The sequence below is a fragment of the Aythya ferina genome (genome assembly GCF_964211825.1).
Source record: "Aythya ferina genome assembly, chromosome: 13".
Lineage (NCBI taxonomy): Eukaryota > Metazoa > Chordata > Aves > Anseriformes > Anatidae > Aythya > Aythya ferina.
This window is the reverse complement of record NC_140311.1, coordinates 16,021,344-16,039,356: the sequence shown is the minus strand read 5'-3', so window position 1 is coordinate 16,039,356 and position 18,013 is coordinate 16,021,344. Positions and strand designations below refer to the sequence as shown.

The following is an 18,013-nucleotide window of genomic DNA, read 5'->3' as shown; positions in this document are numbered from 1 at the left end:
AGCCTGATCCACAAAGAAGGATTTCTTGCAAGGGAGGCTAATGTCAGTCCTCCCGTTAGCAGAGTCTCCATCTCGTAACGTGTTCACACACTCCTAATTCCAGCTCCGATCTGCAGCAGGAGTGCTCAGGACACCAGCAAGCTGCACTTAGGACCTTTATATATTTACTTCATATTAAACTGGTGTAAATCTTTAGGAGGTGAACAGATGTGGCTTTGTGAAAAATTCAAATGAAGCAGCCTCAAAACAATGAGCAATTGAAGGGAGCCAGGCTTTGAAAACACCCTCATGCCTGCCTCCATGCGGAGTGGGCCAATGCCAATCAAGCTGGGTTTTATCTTGGTAATGCTAATTCACTAATTCTAATGTTCTGTTTGAAGAGAAAACCCCATGCACATTTTTCATTCACACAGCACTGAAGAAAGAGTCATGCCCAAACTTTTTTTGGGCTCCTAGCCCATGTCTGCGGCAGAGCTGGCAAAAACTTTGAAGAAAAAAATAACAGAAGCAAAGCATTTGGGCAGTGCATTAATAATAGGATAACATTAACTATGAAATTAAGGTAAGGAAATTGCTGCTTACTTTGGGGATGCAGTGACTTCTTTCCAGGGCTTGGTCAGGATGCAACCCTAGACTTTTGCCTAATACCACATGCTAACTTGAGGGAGAGTGGTCAGGTTTCTGATTTCAGCACTGGTGCCCTGAACTGGTACAGGGAAGATGCACAGCTCTACAAGCAGGTATTAGTGAAGAGGAGGTAGCAAAGAAAAAGAATGTCATGTCTCACTCTTAGATGAAGCTAGCAATTACTTTCATTGGGACTCAGTGCTCTTCCTGAGGTTTGCCTTACTCTGTAAATGGTGCAATTGATTTAAACAGTGTTTTCTACATAGCAAAATTCTAATCAGAGTGCCTAAGAGACTCCTAATCCAGCCAGCGATGGGCCTGATTTCATTGTATTAGTCCACTAATTAGTCCAACAGAAAATTATTCTAGCTTCTGTTTCAGACTCACAATCGAATTACAAGCACTGTCAAACTGCAAGTGCATGAGGACGGCTCACCACCTGATTAAGGAGCCCAGCTGAAGCTCCCCAGTTGGCTTCTTGGTTTCCATGGTTCATCACTGACACTGACAGTACCCCAGCCTGCAGGTAGCTGGCTTTTCCCTGTGTCTGGTATTGCCACAACGTGACATTCCCCAAAGATTACTTGCTGTTCTTCTCAGACTTTGCTCATCTCACCTCCAGCCCCAAAGGAAGCAGAAAATATTCGTATTTCAAGAGGTACTGGGGCAGCCTGGGTTTTCTGCACAGCCCTGACGTGGAGGCATCTGGTGCTGAGACACGCTCCCTGCGCATCACTTTCCCTGCTCATGGCACAAAGCGGTCTGGGCCGCGAGCTGGGCTGCCTGGAGGTTGCTCCCAGGCTCCTTGAACGCAGGAATTGGAGGAGCCAGACCACAGGATGGTGTGGTGCAACCCACTGCGTTCCTGTGTCACAACGCCACTCCACCACAGGTCAGTAAGTTCTCTGGGGCATGCCCACACTAACCAAGGCACAGCATTTTGCTGGCTCTCTGTGCAGCCACAGGCTCCCCACGTGTGCTGTGTTACAGCTCCAGGGGACTTACGCTTCACAAGGCAAACAATCCTGCTTTTCCTTCTCAGAAAATGAAGAAAAAAGAGAAATGAAGCGTCCATAGCTGTGTCCTGTCACGGGCACAATCCAGTAAAAAAGAGCTCTCGGTCTGAATCAACGAGTTGTTGTTTAATGGCAGGAAAGCGCTGAGTCTCCGCGGAGTATGACTCTGTCTGATCACTTAAACACATGCCGATTTTAAAACATCCCAAAGGAATGCACTCTTCCAAATAATTTACCCTTGTGTAATCACACTGTCCACATACCCTTCGGTATTGCTACCAAACAATTCAGAGAAGGTCACTTGAAGCACAGACCTCCTCTCCCCGAGGCTGCTAGCAGCTCCCCCTTGTAAAGCCAGGCATCCAAATTCACCCTAAGTACTGTGGGGACACCACATGGCTGGTGAGCAAAAGAAGCCACAATGTTTGGGATCCTAGAGCTGGTTTCTGACACCCCGACATTCCCATGAGTCCACTCCAAGTTTGATTTGGCCTCGCAAGGAAAGGAATAAAAGAAATTGGATCGGGAGCCAAATGCATATCAAAATTGGTGATTTTTAACCAGGCGTTGAGCTAGCATCAATCAGTGGAACTGGTGAACCAGGTCATCGCAAACAAATATACCTCTGCTCATGTCACTTTTCTCTGCACTTCCAGAGCTGGTTTTGGGAAACAAAAACAAAAAATCAAACACTTGCAGAAGTTTCTGAAACTTTTGTGGTCTTTTTTTTTTTTCTTTTTTTTCCCCTCTAAACTACTTCATTTTAAAAAGGGTTTTGGAAAAAGAAAGAAAACTGACACAGTAGAGGATAATCTGTTCTTAGGGGGCCTCATTCTTCTTTCACCTACCATAACTGATATCGTAAGTACTATTCTCAACTCACACTAGGTCAGGTAATTAGACTGATTGCCCTCATCAGAAGCAAAAGAGATCCATAAAATTCTGGGGAAGATATCAAACTGCCAGGTGCTCCTCTGATCCTAAAAACCCAGTGGCAAAATCAGAGATGGAATGAGGCTGAAAAGCAGAATGGGCTCTGAATTTTCCCAGGATCTGAGCATAGGCAGGTTTGAGCTGCAGATGTGGCCCTCCACCCACTACATGCCCTCCCTAGGATAAAGGAATAAGCCTTTCTGACCACTGACTGCTAATTAAGTAATTTTTCTAGTGTAACCAGTAGCATCATAAAGTACATCCAAGGGTAATTAGTTCACGTCTGATTACAAGAGAGATGAGTTTGGCTCCACTGAGAATCGGTGCTTTGAGAAGCTTTCTAGCTATCTGCTAAACCTTTGCCCTGCTTCAATTTCCACAAGATGTCATTAAGAGAAGAGCTGGACAGACATAAAAACAACCCCCGTGTGCATTAAGAGGCCACGTAGAAAAGCAGTGAGCAAAACCCCTTTGTGTAACAAGAGCATCCCCATACCTGTGATCCTGTGCAGTGTACTTGAGGAGCTCTGCGAGCTGCAGGGGGTATTTGCAAATCTTCTGCACTGGCGTCAGAAGGAAACCGTCGATGGCAATATTAATCATCTGCTGCAACAGACGACACGCTTCGAAGAAATTCTGGTACCTGCTATCTTTCATCAGCTTGGAAAGCTCCATGCATGCATCCAAATGGTTGTTACAGTACTCCGAGTAGATCCAGAAGCCATCTTGCTGTGAAAGGCAGGAGGGAAGGGAGCGCACGTCAGACAGGCGCCACGAGCAGGCCGTCACCCCACCTGCCAACGTGATGGCTAAAGAAAAAGGGACACCCCAACGGGAGGAGGGAGGATCCCCAAGTCCTCTTCCTGCTCAGTGAAGGTGCTGCATGGTTGCTGCATGGGCAGCGGGGGGCCAAGTCCTGCACAGTGCTGAGGTCTCTATAAGTCCCTGCTGTGGTAAAGGAAACCGCTGTGGGTGTTCTCAGCTTCAAATTGACTGCTGAGATTGTTCTTTGTGACAGGTGAGTAGTTTTGAACACCCCTTTACCAACAGGGAACCCCAGGAACCAACTACTGTACAGATTTCCCCAGAGTCAGTAAACACCAAAGACTGGAAAAACAAACACCAAAAATGAAAACCCCTTGCACGTGCGTGCCCAGCCACCCTTGGCAGTGCTCTAACCAGGCTTTTTGCACTAGTTGGGCTGGAGTCTCCTTTTCCTGCCTTCACCAACCACACATCGTCCCCAAATGCCACACAGACACCCCAAATAAAAGGTGTAAGAAGGATCACGCTGGAAGGAAGAGGCAGAAACAAACGGGCTGCCACACTGAAGTCTGTAGTTCAGCCAGCCCTGACATAAGCCCAAGGAAAGGCAGGCTGTAACGTGCCTTTCTGGGAACAGGGCAGCCTGCTTTCCTCCCCAGCACCGCGGCTGACCAAGAGCCAAGCACTGACGCCTCTCTCCTGCTGAAATGGGTGAGGAAGGAGCTGGCAGGCCCAAACAACAGGATCTTAATGTCCTCATCCCTCAGTTTCCCCCAGTGGCTAAACAGGGATAATTTATCAGGATTTTATTAGCCAGCTTTCAACACCTACGGAAATGATGACAGCGATGTCAGGTATTTCTCCCAGTAAGAGCAGTAGGAACTTTTACTTATTGTTACTGTAAATGAATTGACAGCACAGCCTTAGGACATGCAGTTTTAGTTACTGCTGCTCACCAAGATTTCATACTTTTCTTTTGCACAAAGGTGCAATACGCTGTGTGCTTTGGAAGCAAGCAGCAGAGGTTGCAGGCTCTGATAAAAGCGAGCAATGTTAATGCCATAATGCAATTTCTCAGGAATAAGCTTGCTTTTTAATTAGAAGACCAGTGATGCTTAAGAGATGCTGCAAACCTTTTCAGGGATGCCCCACTAAAGTTTCATGACTGTCTGCTGGAAATTTCTCTGGCCAGTGAGCTGGGGTTAGCTGGACCTGGCTCTAAGCACAGGACCTGCGTCCTGGGTCGGAGCACCCCGTGTGTAAGCTGACACAGCACTTCAGTCTCCGTAAAGGAAAGCCTAAAACTGCAGGACCATAATTTCCCTGACACTTCCTGACACACTTCCAGCACTGCCCGATTTATCAGCTCCTGTAACACGTGGCTTATGTAACAGCACGAGGGGCTGGCCCGAAGCCTCCAGGAGTGCATCATCAGCTGGATTGTCCTGCTCGGGGTGCACTCAGCGGGGACGAGCTCTCTGCCACCCTGCTGCCACCTCGCACCTGGCCCTGCAGGTGAAGGCATCCGAAGCTCTGTGGGTTTTTCATCCCTTGCAAATGCAGCTCAGTGCCACAGCGAACAGCCGAGGCACTTGCTCTCCTCTGCTTGCTTTGTGTAACACACAACTAATGCCTCTTCTTACTCCTCCAGACTGCCCTACCTATTCCAACCTTCTGGTCATCCATGACCTGATGAGGATGGCTTGTGAGTGGATTTACTGCATATTTTGAGGAGAAAAAGAAGGTAGGGGGTATGTGAGGGACCTTGTGCCTACATAACATGAGGGAGGATGTGAAAAGTTTTTGGGATTCAGATGCCCTGGGGCGTTACCCAACTATATACTTCACTGAGTTCTCCCTGCAGCTGTACCTCCCAAAGTGGATACAGTGCCTGTGGAGGAGCCCGTGGTGTGTAACTGGAACAGAACAGGACTGATGAACACAAACTAGATTCTGAGTGGTTCCTGCCTTCTGACTTCTGCTACATCCCCACTGCACCCACCATAAAACAAAAAAACAAAAATTGCCAAATGGACTTACGTGTTCAAGGAAACACGGTCCAATTTCACTGAGATGGGGATCTTCTTTGTTGTACTGTTTCTCCAAATCCCGGACAAAGCCCATCTGAAATCTATAGATATCTTCAATGTTACCAAAGATGATCTTTAGCTGTTCATCGTTGAACATATCCCGTCTCTTCCGGCATTGCTTCAAGTAACCCTGTAAGAAGCAAGACAGAGCAATCCATAAAATAACCCAAACGCTTTTCCTGAAGCAGCTCCCAAGTTTTTCTTGAGGACGGAGTAAGTGAAAACAGAACCAGAAAACATCTCTGAAAACAAAATCCACTTTTAAAGCATGACAGTCTCCATCAGCTGCTCTCTACAAGTAAGCGTGCAATAGGGAAAACAGGCTTCAGAAACCTCTAGGTCCATTTTTGACAGACAATATTTCATTTACAACATTTGGCACTTGCAAGCACTGCTCCCACTGCAACCTGCAGCAGACCACAGCGCTACCCTCGCTCAGGACACCCCAGCCCCAGCATGTACCAGGCTTTACAGCCCACACCAGACAGTGCTGGAGACAGCGCGTGTACAGGAGAGAAGTGCAGAGGGGGAACAGCGCCTCAATGTCCTTCAGCATTCTGCATGAATCAGTTTTGCAGAGGGAAAGTTCCCCAGAGATCTCAGGCAGTACAGCCTGAAACTGCCGTGTCCCTGCTTGTGCTGCAGAGAACAGCAGCATTTGGCTGATGGCTCAGAGAGGTGCGTTACAGCATCATATGCCTGGTCCTTCAAAACTCCCTGCCTCGCACTACCCAGCATCAGGGGCAGCTCCTACCAACATCGCTGTTTCCCCATCGTCTTCAGTGGCATGTGGCATTACAGGGAAAGCTGGGAGGGGCTGTTTGGTCCCCTGCCTGCTCTGATTTCTCATTTTAGCCACAGCACTCATGATAAGGAAGCTGCCTACCACGCTGAGAAATACTTAACTAACATGTGGCTGCATGGCCTTGCTCTTGGAAGAGAGCGGTGTACCCGTCCCGAGTCGTTTCAGCACCCGGTGACATGCTGAAGGCAAACACTCTTGCAGCTTTCCCTGACGTGGGAGGCAGCATGGTTTGTCCCACACCTGAGACAAAAGCAAGAGGGCTGCTGTCCTGCTGGCCTCCCGGCAGGGAACCCCAAAAGCAGTGCAGGAGGTTGGGGGAGTTTCGGCTCACCCGATCGAGGGAGCAGCACGAGCTGCATCAATGCCATCTAGAGGAAAGCAGCATCGTTTTCATCTTTGTTTCCTCTATCCTTCATGAGATTACTCCAAATACACTATTCCAAACAGCTAAAATGTGAAAATTTTGTCCTGTTTTCTCAGCTACCATCTCTTCTTCCTTGGTTAAGTGGGAACAGAGGACCAGGCTTTGTGTCCTGCTTTGTACAAACATCAGGCTCACTCACTGAGCCTACAGACATGAAAGGTAAACGGAGAGAGAGGAAGAACTGGCATGTAGAGAGCTTACAGAAACTCTCCAAAATCACAGAATGAATCTGCAATGGAGCTGGCAGCAGTTCAGGCCTCCTGCATCCTGACCCAGTGCAATAACCAAAAGGTCCCTCTTCATCTTCATCCGCCCGTGTTACCCAGTGGTGCTGAGCCCACGTTTAGCTGGACAGCACACAAACAAATCAGCAAGGAAGCACTGCTCCAAAGACCTCCTGACCTAAAAAGACGTGGTGGATCAATATCCTGGCAAAAAGAAAACACACCACCCCGATCCCTGTCTGCGTTCCTGTTTTGCTGGCCCTGCCTCGTCCATGAACTCACCGCCCTGGTTTTGGCTGAATCACGAAGCCTTCAGACACTGAAATACATGTGGGGAGGGGATGGGGTGTCACATGGAGGTTCGGGGTGCCTGGGCTGAATTTCTGACCCTGCCGCTGATCTGGGTGACACTGAGCAAATCACTTCTCCCCCCCGTGCCTCGCCTGTCTGGATGATTTAGACTAGAAACTTTGCAAGGCTAAATATCAAACGCTGTGTTGGCCTCTTCTGGACCGCGGCCTCTTGACTGAAAACAGAATAATATGGGGGTCATCAGGAGATGACTTTGCCTTTATTATATAGGGAGAGGAAGAAAAAAAAAAAAAAAAAAAAAAAAGAAGGGAAAACTGCCAACAGCTCCAGTTGAATGGCTATATTTGGGAGCTCTAGATGCTTAGTCACACAGACGAACCGCCAGCTGGTGACACGCAGCTGCTGGCCCACAATGCGAGCCATTGGGACGCTATAATAAGCTGTCCTTCAGCCTCACCATGTGGTTCCTGGGAGGGAGAACTTCAAGCAGATGAATGATAAATGCAACTTTGGCCGACCTGGCACAGAACCAGCCTCTGCGATGTCCAGCTTAGCTAGAAGGATGCCATTACCCCGAAGGTGCCTGCTTTTTCAGCTGGGAAGCTTGGGTTATGGAACACCTTCCACATTTACCAGATCTAGGTCTCCCTTCTTCCAAGAAGCTCCTCGATGACTCACTTCTCTGGGTTTCCCTCTCTCATTTTTAAGGCCAGGAGGAATGGGAACAGGCTGGTTCCCAGGCTATAGGACAGTTGAAGGGCAAACAAAAATACAAACCATCACAGAACAACGCACCTATTGCTTTTCGTGTTTACCTGCTTGTCTCAGAACAGCTACAAAAAATTAAAAAAATAAAATAAAGAAAAGACGTGGACCTGCCCACAAGGCCAGGCTCTTCTTTTTGAAGCTGGCTGCAGCGCGAGCAGTGCAGCAATGTGTCTGTGCTGGGGCCTCTGCCCCGCTGCACGCTGCAGGCTGCCTGCAAGCCAGGCTCCCCTCGCACACACACAGCTCTGAGACATCAGGCAGTGGATGATTTATGTGAACAACTTCCAGCCCTGGGGTTGCTGTTGGCTGCAGCTACCGTCGTGAATATTCCCCGTCCTCTGTGTGCTGGTTCATCACTTCGCCTAAATCACGTGCTCCTGAGAAGCTGAAGCAGCACGTTTCTGCACAGGCACCTATGAAACCACAGGGAGAATTCCCGAACGCATGGAATTCCCAAGGCTTCTCCCCTCTCCAGTTTGTGCGTTTTGATGGTTGGTTTCCAGCAAAGGGGAGACTGCAGATTTACAGATAACACGCAGCAAGCGCCAGCTAGAAGGCTGCTGCATATTTTTTCCGGTAAATTTACTTCTGTTACATAAAACAACGTCATCTTCCTCCTGCTCATCCCATCAGGTCTGCTCAGAGGAGGGATAGCTGACTGATGAGCAGATGTTGGAGAGTGTTTTGTTCAATGAATACCTAAAAATAGCTGTCAAACTGGCTCCTTTTAAAGTACATTTCCATGTAGTCCCTGAGGTAAAGGCCAAAGTTGGAAAGTATCTGCAGGAGGTTAAGTGCTAAGTTTTCTCCACCCCAGAATGGGTTTAGAGACGGTCAGGAGAGGTGGCCAATCCTTCCATCCTTCTTCTTGTCCTGCTGAGAGCACGGTGAGATGCTCTCAGCAAGAATGCTCTCAGCATGAGGAGATGAGAGCTGCTGCAGGCTCTGAGTGAAAAGGCAGTGGTGGTGATATTTCCATTTCCTTCCATCTCTGAGCCACGCTGGGGAGACCCTGCCCTGTAGACTTCCCTCCAGGTTGGACCAGTACCATCTGGGCTAGCAAAATCCTCATCTCCTGAACAGCAAGGACTGAGCATCAGGCACGGATCCGTGCATCAGTCCTGCTCCTCTCCCCACCAGCACCACTCATTTTTTGGATGCAGACTGTGATTGCCCTGGGACCCACCTAAAATGTGTAATGAAGTCCATCAGGAACACAAGCTGGTTCCTCAGAAGGGCACAGAAGAAGCCAGCCCCGAAACAGAAGAAGCACAGGAAAGCTTGTCCCAGCTCTGCACAACAGAGCCACGCTGACCGGCTAAGATGCAGTGAGGATGTTTGCTCCTCAGCATTCAGAGCTGTCCTGGCACCACAGCAAAGTTTAGGTGGAATCCAGACAATGTTATTAAAAAATAAATTCAAAGTGAAATTAGTTGGAAAAGAGGAAAAACACAGCACTGGAAGTTGGCTGCCCTTCCTCCCCTCCCACCCCCAGATTACTCAGAATACAGAGGTTTCCTTTCATCTCCCAACTGCTTCTCTGTTCCCACCCCTTACATTAAGCCTCATCTCCTAATCCACGTCCTGGTCCCAATCTGCTGCTCCCCAAAGCACACCACCCTGCTCTTTGTGTGACCAAAGCCCCGGGGCAGGGGACGTATTTTCGTGCCTGGGGATGGCCACACGGACCTATGGAGCTTTACTGGAGAGGCTGTGCCAGTGAGGCTGGCTGCTGCTCACCATTAGGAAAGCCTAGTTTTCAGCAGCTGATTATTTTTCTAACCTCTAACTGCTAAGCCTGAATTTCCTAGTGCTGGATGTTTCCCTGAGGCTAAATTCTTTTTTCTTCCTTTTCCCCTCGGTGATATTTCAGAATAACGATCCGTCAGCTCCCCATAACGCGGGCCAGGGAACGCTCAGCATTTTGCCCCTAATAAAAATCTTCGCAAACCCGTTCCAGAGAGCAGCAGCAGCAGCCAGCCCTTCACACTCAAACAAGGGCGCAGCAGCAGCTGCTGGTGCTGTATGGCTTTGCTGAGCAGGGGGATTCCCCCAGCCTCCGAGCCAGCTGCATCGCGCAGGTAATTTTCATGCTGGTGCTGGCTGGCTTGTGAGCTCCTGACTCGGCAGGGCTAGTGCCACGGGTGTTGTAAATAATAACACGGTGTGTAAGAATATAATAGCAGGTACTAGGCACACGTCCTACAACAGAAAAGAGCCGTCAGAGGGCTCTCATCACCTCACAGGGGCTACGGTCCTCCAAGAACAACCCCACATCTTAAGGTGCCACAACGAACAACAAGTCCTAACGCCAGTGAAACTCAGCAACAAGAGCAAAACTCCACTGCTGAACCCAGCTCTGAATCAGGCCCAGCCCTCACCACCCACCCACATCTCCTGGAGCCCTGGGAGCAGCTTGTGCCAGCCCGGGTCTCCTCTGCAGAGGAGAATGCCCATTTGGGTCCTCCTCCTTTTTTAAGCGAGGCAGCTGAATCATTTCCTGATGCTCTACCTGACAGGAAGATTTATCCCTCAGTACTGTTTTGTATCCCACAGATCTCTCCCACATATTGGGCATATCGTTGGGTGCTGTAAATCAGTGTTACTCCGCGGACCTCACTGGAACTATACCTATCTGCACCTCCGGAGAAGCTGATTTAGCAGCAGCCCGGTGACACGACTGGCAAATGCAAGTTCAGATTTATTTTGTTGTTCAACAGAAAAGTGCAAATGCAGGAAAAGAAACACCACGTGGAAAAGTTCCTGCAGTTCTTCCCTTCTTCAGTGCAAAGCCCTCTGACTGAAATAGCATGCTGAAATTAAGCTCATTTGTTTCCAGATTGAAATCCCAAGATTCTTCCCTGTTTGAACAGCATCACGGAGGTTTTTTTGGATGGCTGCTCTGCCTTGTCAATAGAAAAGGGGCAAGTATGAAGGGAGGATGAAGACATTTGCTAAGCAGTATTCACAAAGGGCTTCAGCACATTGGCTCTGGGAAGAGAGAGCCCAGGCTCACAGCCCCCTAAACACTCCGAGGGATGAGCTGAAAGCCCTGGACCTTGATTTTAGTGCTAAGGAACTTCTGCCCCTCCGTAAGAAGGATGCACAGTGCCCAAGCTGTCCCGCAGCACACTCTGACAGAGCTGTACGGTCTCCTTCCCAAACACCCCACGCACTTCAGGCACAGCTCGGGGCCCCGAGGCTGCAGGCCAGTCAGGAGCTGGGGGCGTTAATTGGATGTAATGAGGAAGAACCAAGTGGAGGATGTGAGGGGGCAGTCATCAACGTGCATTTGCTTGCAGTTTCCCTTACACTATGCAAATGTAATGTACCTCATTTCCCACGGTGAGATCATTCTGCTCACTGGAAGAGAAGGCAAATGGAAGCCCCCCTGAGCAAGGGGAAATTGTGAACCCAATGTGAAAGACACAGGTGGAATGGCTAACTGATTGCTTTAATTACAACCTAATTTCCTTAGCCACAAGTTCAAAAGTAGACAGCGATGGGTTTTAATTAAGAGAAATGCTTGAAAGATCTCAACCTCATAATTTTTCAGTCAAAGTGATACAGAAAAAAAGATCAGAAAATTGTATTTTTGGTTAATACGACCTAAAGCTAATTAGCAGCTCCAGTAGAAAATACTCAGAAGTATCAATACTTATTGACGGATGCTGCTCCTCAATTACACACACTCCTAATAAACACAGTGTGACTTTTCCCCCGTCACCCCAGGACCAACTCAGTCCTCAGCTCTCAGCAGCCCATCGTGCGTCCTGCGGGGTCCCCAGCGCCACAACCCCACGTACCTCGCAGATGTCCTTGAGGTGCTTGATGTAGTGGCGCTCCGTGTTCATGATCTCGTTGATGACGTTGGCTCTCATCTGGTCTCGGTTTTGGACGGTCCGGCCGAGGCAGAGGCAGTCGGCGTTGGGATCCAAGTGGCCGTTCTGCACGTCGCTGGTTCCCTCCTCCACGCCATCTTCTTGATTCACCCAGAGCTGTGAGGGGGAGAGGGGAGAGCAACAAGCTGAATCGTAAATCCATCAGGAAGCCAGCGAATGAAGAGAGGCCGGGTGATGGTAATCGTGATCGTATGATGGTACGGCCTAGGACCTTTCCAGCTGACTGATTTACGAAGGACGAGATATGGCTGGGGCAGAAATCTGAATGAATCTGAACATCGGCTCAGGCTCTCTGGGTTGCGGCACTGAGGTTGCTGCAAACTTCCCAGGCCAGGATTTGTGAATGAGCATTGATTTTCATTTCACAGCAGCTTTCCCCATCGTTTCACATGAAGAGCCATTCTCGCTCAGGCAAATGCCCTGCCTCAGCATCCTGAGATTGTGATCCCACCCTGCGCTGAGCTCAGACGGGGCCGTTCCTTGGCAGAATAAATCTCCGAACGGGTCTGAGGGCAGGTTTGGACTGGGAGCCAAGCACACCCCTGGGCACTGAACCCTTCGAATGGCAGTGAATTGCTGAATGTGATGAAAAAAAGGATCTCTGCCTTTTCAGCACACTGAATTTCCATCCCCCAATAAAAACATCCATTGAACCTGTAAGCTAAAAGCTAGCGCTGACTCCTAGTCTCTGTCTTTGAGCGTAGCATATGGATCAAATGCTTCCCTTTGTTATCTCTTCCCCAAAATAAAATCTGCTTAAAGTGACTCTTACAAACTCAAATTGGGCTCAGCACAGTTTGTAAATGAACATTACATAAAGGCTGAAACACAGAAATAGTGCTGGCTTACAAATATCATCTCCGTTGTTATATAAATGAAGCAAGTTTTCTTCTTGGCATTTAAAGACCAAAATACCAGAGACCTTGGAACATAAAAATACATCTACCTGTAAACAGCGAAACCGTCCCCACAGACAGGCACAAGGGAAACAAGCTGCAGAGTTAGCCGGATCTTTTCTTCTTCTTTTGACTGTTAACAGTTTTTAGGAATTTCCCATTTTTCAGCTTAATTCCCATTTTAAACACCTTCATTGTGTGCCTGTGCAGACTGTGTTCCTGCAAATTAGTAAAGTGAAAAAAAAAAACCTAGCCCTTCCCACGCTCCTTCCCTGTTTTCCTAACCAATTATTATGTTTAGCTAAGCCACATTGCCCCTTATTACAGCTCCCACATTTTGTCTTCCTACAGTGAGCCGCACAGGCCAAGAAGCCGAGGTGTTTGCAGAAAACACATGCCGAGCAGAATGTTAATGGTGCCATTAACTTACGAAAGACAAAAAAAAAAAAGCCATAAAAAGCCTGACTGTTCACCTGGGTCGTGTTTGTGCCGTGTCCAGGAGCTACCAGGGACTTTGCACGCGGGGCGTGACGGTGACAAGATGCCCTCGTGGCCAGCGGTGAGCAGGGGCCACGTCCTGCCTGCTCTGTCCACCTGGGACCTCCTCCTGCCCGTGGGACAGCCTTTCAGCAACCCCCAGCCTTGGGACCTTCCCCCAGGACAGTTTAATGTCCCGTGTGACAGGGCAGAAGCACAGCACGGCGAGTGCAGCTGTCAGCTCTGGTTTTCCGTGCCTGGATGAGCCCCAGGGGAAGAGGAGCACCACGACACCGGGCGCAGAGGCACCCAGGGTGTCCCCAAAAAAAAAAATCTTTGTAAAAGGGGAACAAAAAACTTGAAAGCAGGAATCCTACAGGTTTTGAAGCTCGCAGGCAAACAGCAAGCTTGCAAACTTGGACGGTTTGTGAAAGCTGCAGGGTTTGGTACGCCGTTTGGGTAGTGTGGGAGCACTCCCCGCTTCCACATCTGGGAATCTCAGGAGCCCTGCTTTTTTCTTAATGAAATTTTTGCTCTTTCCTGCTAGGATTCGTGTTCCCAAAAGGAAAAAAAAATATACCGCTGCAGTCTAGATGACTCTTGTTTTGGCTTAACAGCAAATGAAACAACTTTACTGGGATGGGAGGAAGCCCGATGTGCCTTCCACCTGCGCTCTCCAGCCCCATCTGCAGGAAGGACTAATCCCACAGCACTGTGCAAACACGCCGGCTTTTTGTCTTAACCTCTCGAGTTCTCCCCAGCTCAAGCAAGAATCCTTCTTGCAGGGGATTATTTGAAGTTTGGACCGTGCCTCACAGCGGACGAGGCACATTCCCAGCTCTGCTGCTGACCCTGGGCCAATCGCTCCTATCGGCTGAGGCCCTCCACATCTACAAATGGGGACGAGCTGCCTTACCTGGGACATCTTGGGAATATTCTTGAGGTTTGTAGACTTTCTGAAGGGGAGGCATAGGGAAGCTTTTGCACAGTTTGAAGCATGGACCTGAACGCATCACCGTGTGCTCACCACACTCACCCATGAGCGACCGCTCGGCAGAGGGACCTTTGGCTGCTTTTACACCTTCAGCTTTGGGGTTTATGCAGCTCCCACATCCTCTCGTGCTTGCCCCAAGGAGTAGCTGTGCTGTGTTTGGGCAGGGAAAATTAAACTGAGAGCCTTGTGTCCTCTGACCCCCCCAAGCCCCCAGCGGGCAGATCCTCTCTGCTTCACCGACCTGCTGGCTCAAACCCCGAGCTGCCACGCTGCAGGCGACAGCAAGGGGCAGGAGGCAAACTGGGGGTGACACAATTTTTTCCTGGTATCTTAGTAAATGTCATACCGAGTCGATCCAGACCATACTGCTCAGGTTCCTATTTTAGCTCAGTGCACGGTCGCCGGTAGGCAGGGGGCTTTTTGGCTGGGATTTAGCCACACGCAGCTCTCCTCCTGAAACGCCTGACCCTCCTCTGCTGCGAGCAGCCCTGAGATGGCACTAATGGAGCCATCTCTCCTCTCTCCAAGCTATTTTCCAACGTGTGCTGGACACCAAGGCGCAGATTTACCTGCCTCCCGGTGAAAATGGGTCTGTTTTCTAAAAGGAACTTCAAAACTCTGGTTTTCCCTCAGTCTCACCTCATCTGCTCACTCTTCCCTGCTCCAGGCGGGTGGCTGCCCCCCTGCCCACGGAGGGGAGCTGGGGATTCAGGTCCCCAGCAGCCTGTCACCTCAATTAGATCTCAAGAAGCCTCTCCAGGCTCCTGTCCTCCCCTCCTCAGCAATTAGGGGCAGTGGCTTGGAGCAAGGGGATACCAGCCTGGATTACTGCATTCAACAGCACCTATTTTTTAGGGGAAAAATAGTGAAAATAACAGCTGTTGAGCAAGCATCAACAACCCTACAATAACAAATCAGCCTTCGGTGCCTTTTTTAACACCTCTGCAATGCAAAAAAGCACAGTCTCTGAAATAATACAGCACTGTGCAGGCCTCCCCCACACTGCTGAAGAGGTTCAACGTGGAAAAAAAAAAAAAAAAAAAGAAGAAGAACGCTGCCAAGAGAACCATTTCAAACTCTGCGTATTGAGAATTAATTAAAGGGAACCATCAAAAAGTGCAGGAAAAAATCAAGTTACATAATGCCAGTCCTAAGTGGTATTTCACACGGGAAGGCCACCCGAGGTGTGGGGAAGAACAGGCTTATCACGAGGCTCGCAGTCCCCAACTGCAAACTCAACCCTGATTAGGAAGTCATGACCAGGAGCAATTGGCAGAGGCAGATAAAAGTAAAATAGCCAAATAAAAAAAAGCCCCGTTTGCCTAAGGACACGGTTCCAGGAGCCAGGGAGAGCTGATCGCTTCATTGTGCTGCTTAATATTGGATGTGATTTATATAAAATCTGTAGGAAGGTGATTTATCAATTTGCAGCCATACCTAAATGGTGCAGAAAATCACCAAACGGCACCGTTCCCACATTAGCTGACCCGTAATTGCCATACATCTAGACTGCCGAACGCACTCGCTGTATAGAGGACATTTTACTTGAATAGGCACTGAGGGCTGATAGTCTCATAATAATCAGAAAGCATGATAAAACAAACATTTTAGCAGCCATCTGGATTATTAATCTCCTTCCGCTGGAGATTCACAAGGACAGAACTAGCAGATAATGTGCCATCCTGGATTCTAGCTCACAATTAAATAATGTGGCACGTTAATGATACAGGCAGATCCTTCCAGAGAGCTGTTACCAACCCCTGGCATCTCCGCTCACCAGTGACTTCCACAAGTACCAGTGCACACAGCGCAGCCTTAACCACAGCCTGGCACTGAGTGGTGGTGTAAATCCTACAGCTGGAGGTGAATGTGTGAGGCTGCAGTGACCCTACAGAAATAAGGACCGTCTCACCCACCTCGCCGTGCTGCCCTGCTCCGCAGAGCTGCTGTGCTTTGCCCTCTCTGCTTCCTCCCATGAGCTGGTGCTGTGCCCTTGTTTTCAGCCACACGTGCTGGACTTGCTATACGCGTGCTCTGCTGGGCTCTGCACTGGATTAACAATTTCACTTGCTCATTTATAACCAAACGAAGCCATGGTGCAGAGCTTTGTACAGGTCAAACAACGGTGAACATCCGTCTGCACATCACACCAGTGGTCGGGGCACGGCCTCTCCAGGCCATTAGGGAAAAGCAGCCTTCTCCCTGTCCAGGATGAGGAACAGGACTCTTGGCACCAGAAGGAAAGGCAGCTGAAGCCAGAGTTCTTTTTCCTCCTGTGGTGCTACTGCTGTTCTTCCTCTGCAGTCTGGCTCTAGCCTCCCTGCCCTTTGCCTCCCTGCAGCACACGAGCTCTTTGGTACCTTCTCTTTCCCTCCTGCAACTCTCCAGCTTCAGCAAATCCACTTCAGCTCTTCCTCTTCCCCCTAAAACTCTCCATTGCCGGCCTCAGAAGTTCCCTTTATGCAAAGGGAAGAAATATCTTTCACTCGTTTCTGGAAAAGGACAAAGCAACAGACTCTACACGGACAGCTTCGGGCTCCGTGCCCCTGAAAAATAGCTCGTGTGAGGAAGGGCCCCGCTGCCTGCCTGTGAACCTCCGGGGACCCGACAGATGCTGAGCTGTCTGAGTGGCGTTCGTTGCCATGCTAATGGCAGCTGCAATTAGCACAGGCAGTGTTTGGATGCTAAAATGCTGCTTGACTTTATAAAAAAAAAAAAAAAACACCACGCAATTTGTCTGCAGCGCATCCTGTCGCTGCGCAGCGCTGCTCACGCTGTGCGTGATACCTCCACCAGAAGCTATTTTTGTGCCAGATTTGCCACAGGAGAATAAAACCTGCTTCACGAGGCACTGGCTCTGCAGCAGGCACTGCAGCACACGCCGGTTTATTTGGGCAACAGGTGAACGCCGTCCTCTTTTCCCTGGGAATCCTCACCGAGCTGCCACTTGCTGAGGAAACGCTAACGCAACGGCTGCAGCGGGCTGCGAGGCAGGGCAGCGACGTGCAGCTCTAGCAAGAGACCTGCACACACAGCAAGGATGATTTTAGGGGGGGAACAACACCTGCAAGAGAGAGGAGTCACATCTGGTACACACACAAGCCAAACCGCCTGCCAAATAAAGAGGACTGGGGTGTAGAGCGTCCTAAAAAGTGCCTTAAAGTGCTTACACCAATTTATCCAGCACGTCTCCTTGAGCAGGACAGAATGAAGTGGGTCACAGGCAGCGTTACGGCAGGAAAATCGATCTCAAATCACAACGCTTAGGGAAGTCTCAGCAATGGCGAGAGCGGAGATGGATCCTAGCTGCATTCCTGCACTTCTCCCTCGTAAGGGACCACGAGGGATTACAGCCGCGGCAGGGCTGCTGCCCCTCGGCTCACAGCACCCCAGCAGTCACGAGGCAACCCAAGAAGCTGCAGTAAAACCTCCCCAAGCCCACGTTTGCTCTTTAGCTTAGCTCGGTAAATGTAGGGAAGAGTCACCACTGTTGAAGTGGAAGGAAATAGATTCTGGAAACTCGGTCTGCCTCTTGGTGTCCAAAGAGATTAAGGGGAGCTTTGTAACAAAATAAATCCCCTTCTCTGTCCGGGATAGGTGTGTTCTGTTGTGTCTTTCTCCAGGGAAAGATTTAAATCAGTAAGGTTTTAGGTTTTATTGCCAGTGGAAATACAGCAGGGCCCAAACGGGATGCCCTCTTGTTTCATGTGTCTGAAGTGTGGGAATCTCACCCCAGCCATTTTGGAGATGTGATGTTGGGCTCTGCAACCAAAGCTTTGT

The 18,013-nt window shown here is 49.4% G+C and overlaps 1 protein-coding gene across 18 annotated transcripts in view; it reads right to left on the bottom strand.

Moving 5' to 3' along the window:
• The window catches only part of ARHGEF9 (Cdc42 guanine nucleotide exchange factor 9), a 178,806-nt gene that overhangs the window by 44,248 nt on the left and 116,545 nt on the right, over window positions 1-18,013 (bottom strand). For all 18 annotated transcript variants that reach the window (XM_084535003.1, XM_084535016.1, XM_084535015.1 and 15 more), the window contains 3 exons: window positions 11,771-11,962; window positions 5,382-5,561; window positions 3,073-3,305 (listed from right to left, as the gene is read on the bottom strand). In XM_084535003.1, the coding sequence (XP_084391129.1) occupies window positions 3,073-3,305; window positions 5,382-5,561; window positions 11,771-11,962 (605 nt within the window). The remainder of the gene's footprint in view (window positions 1-3,072; window positions 3,306-5,381; window positions 5,562-11,770; window positions 11,963-18,013) is intronic.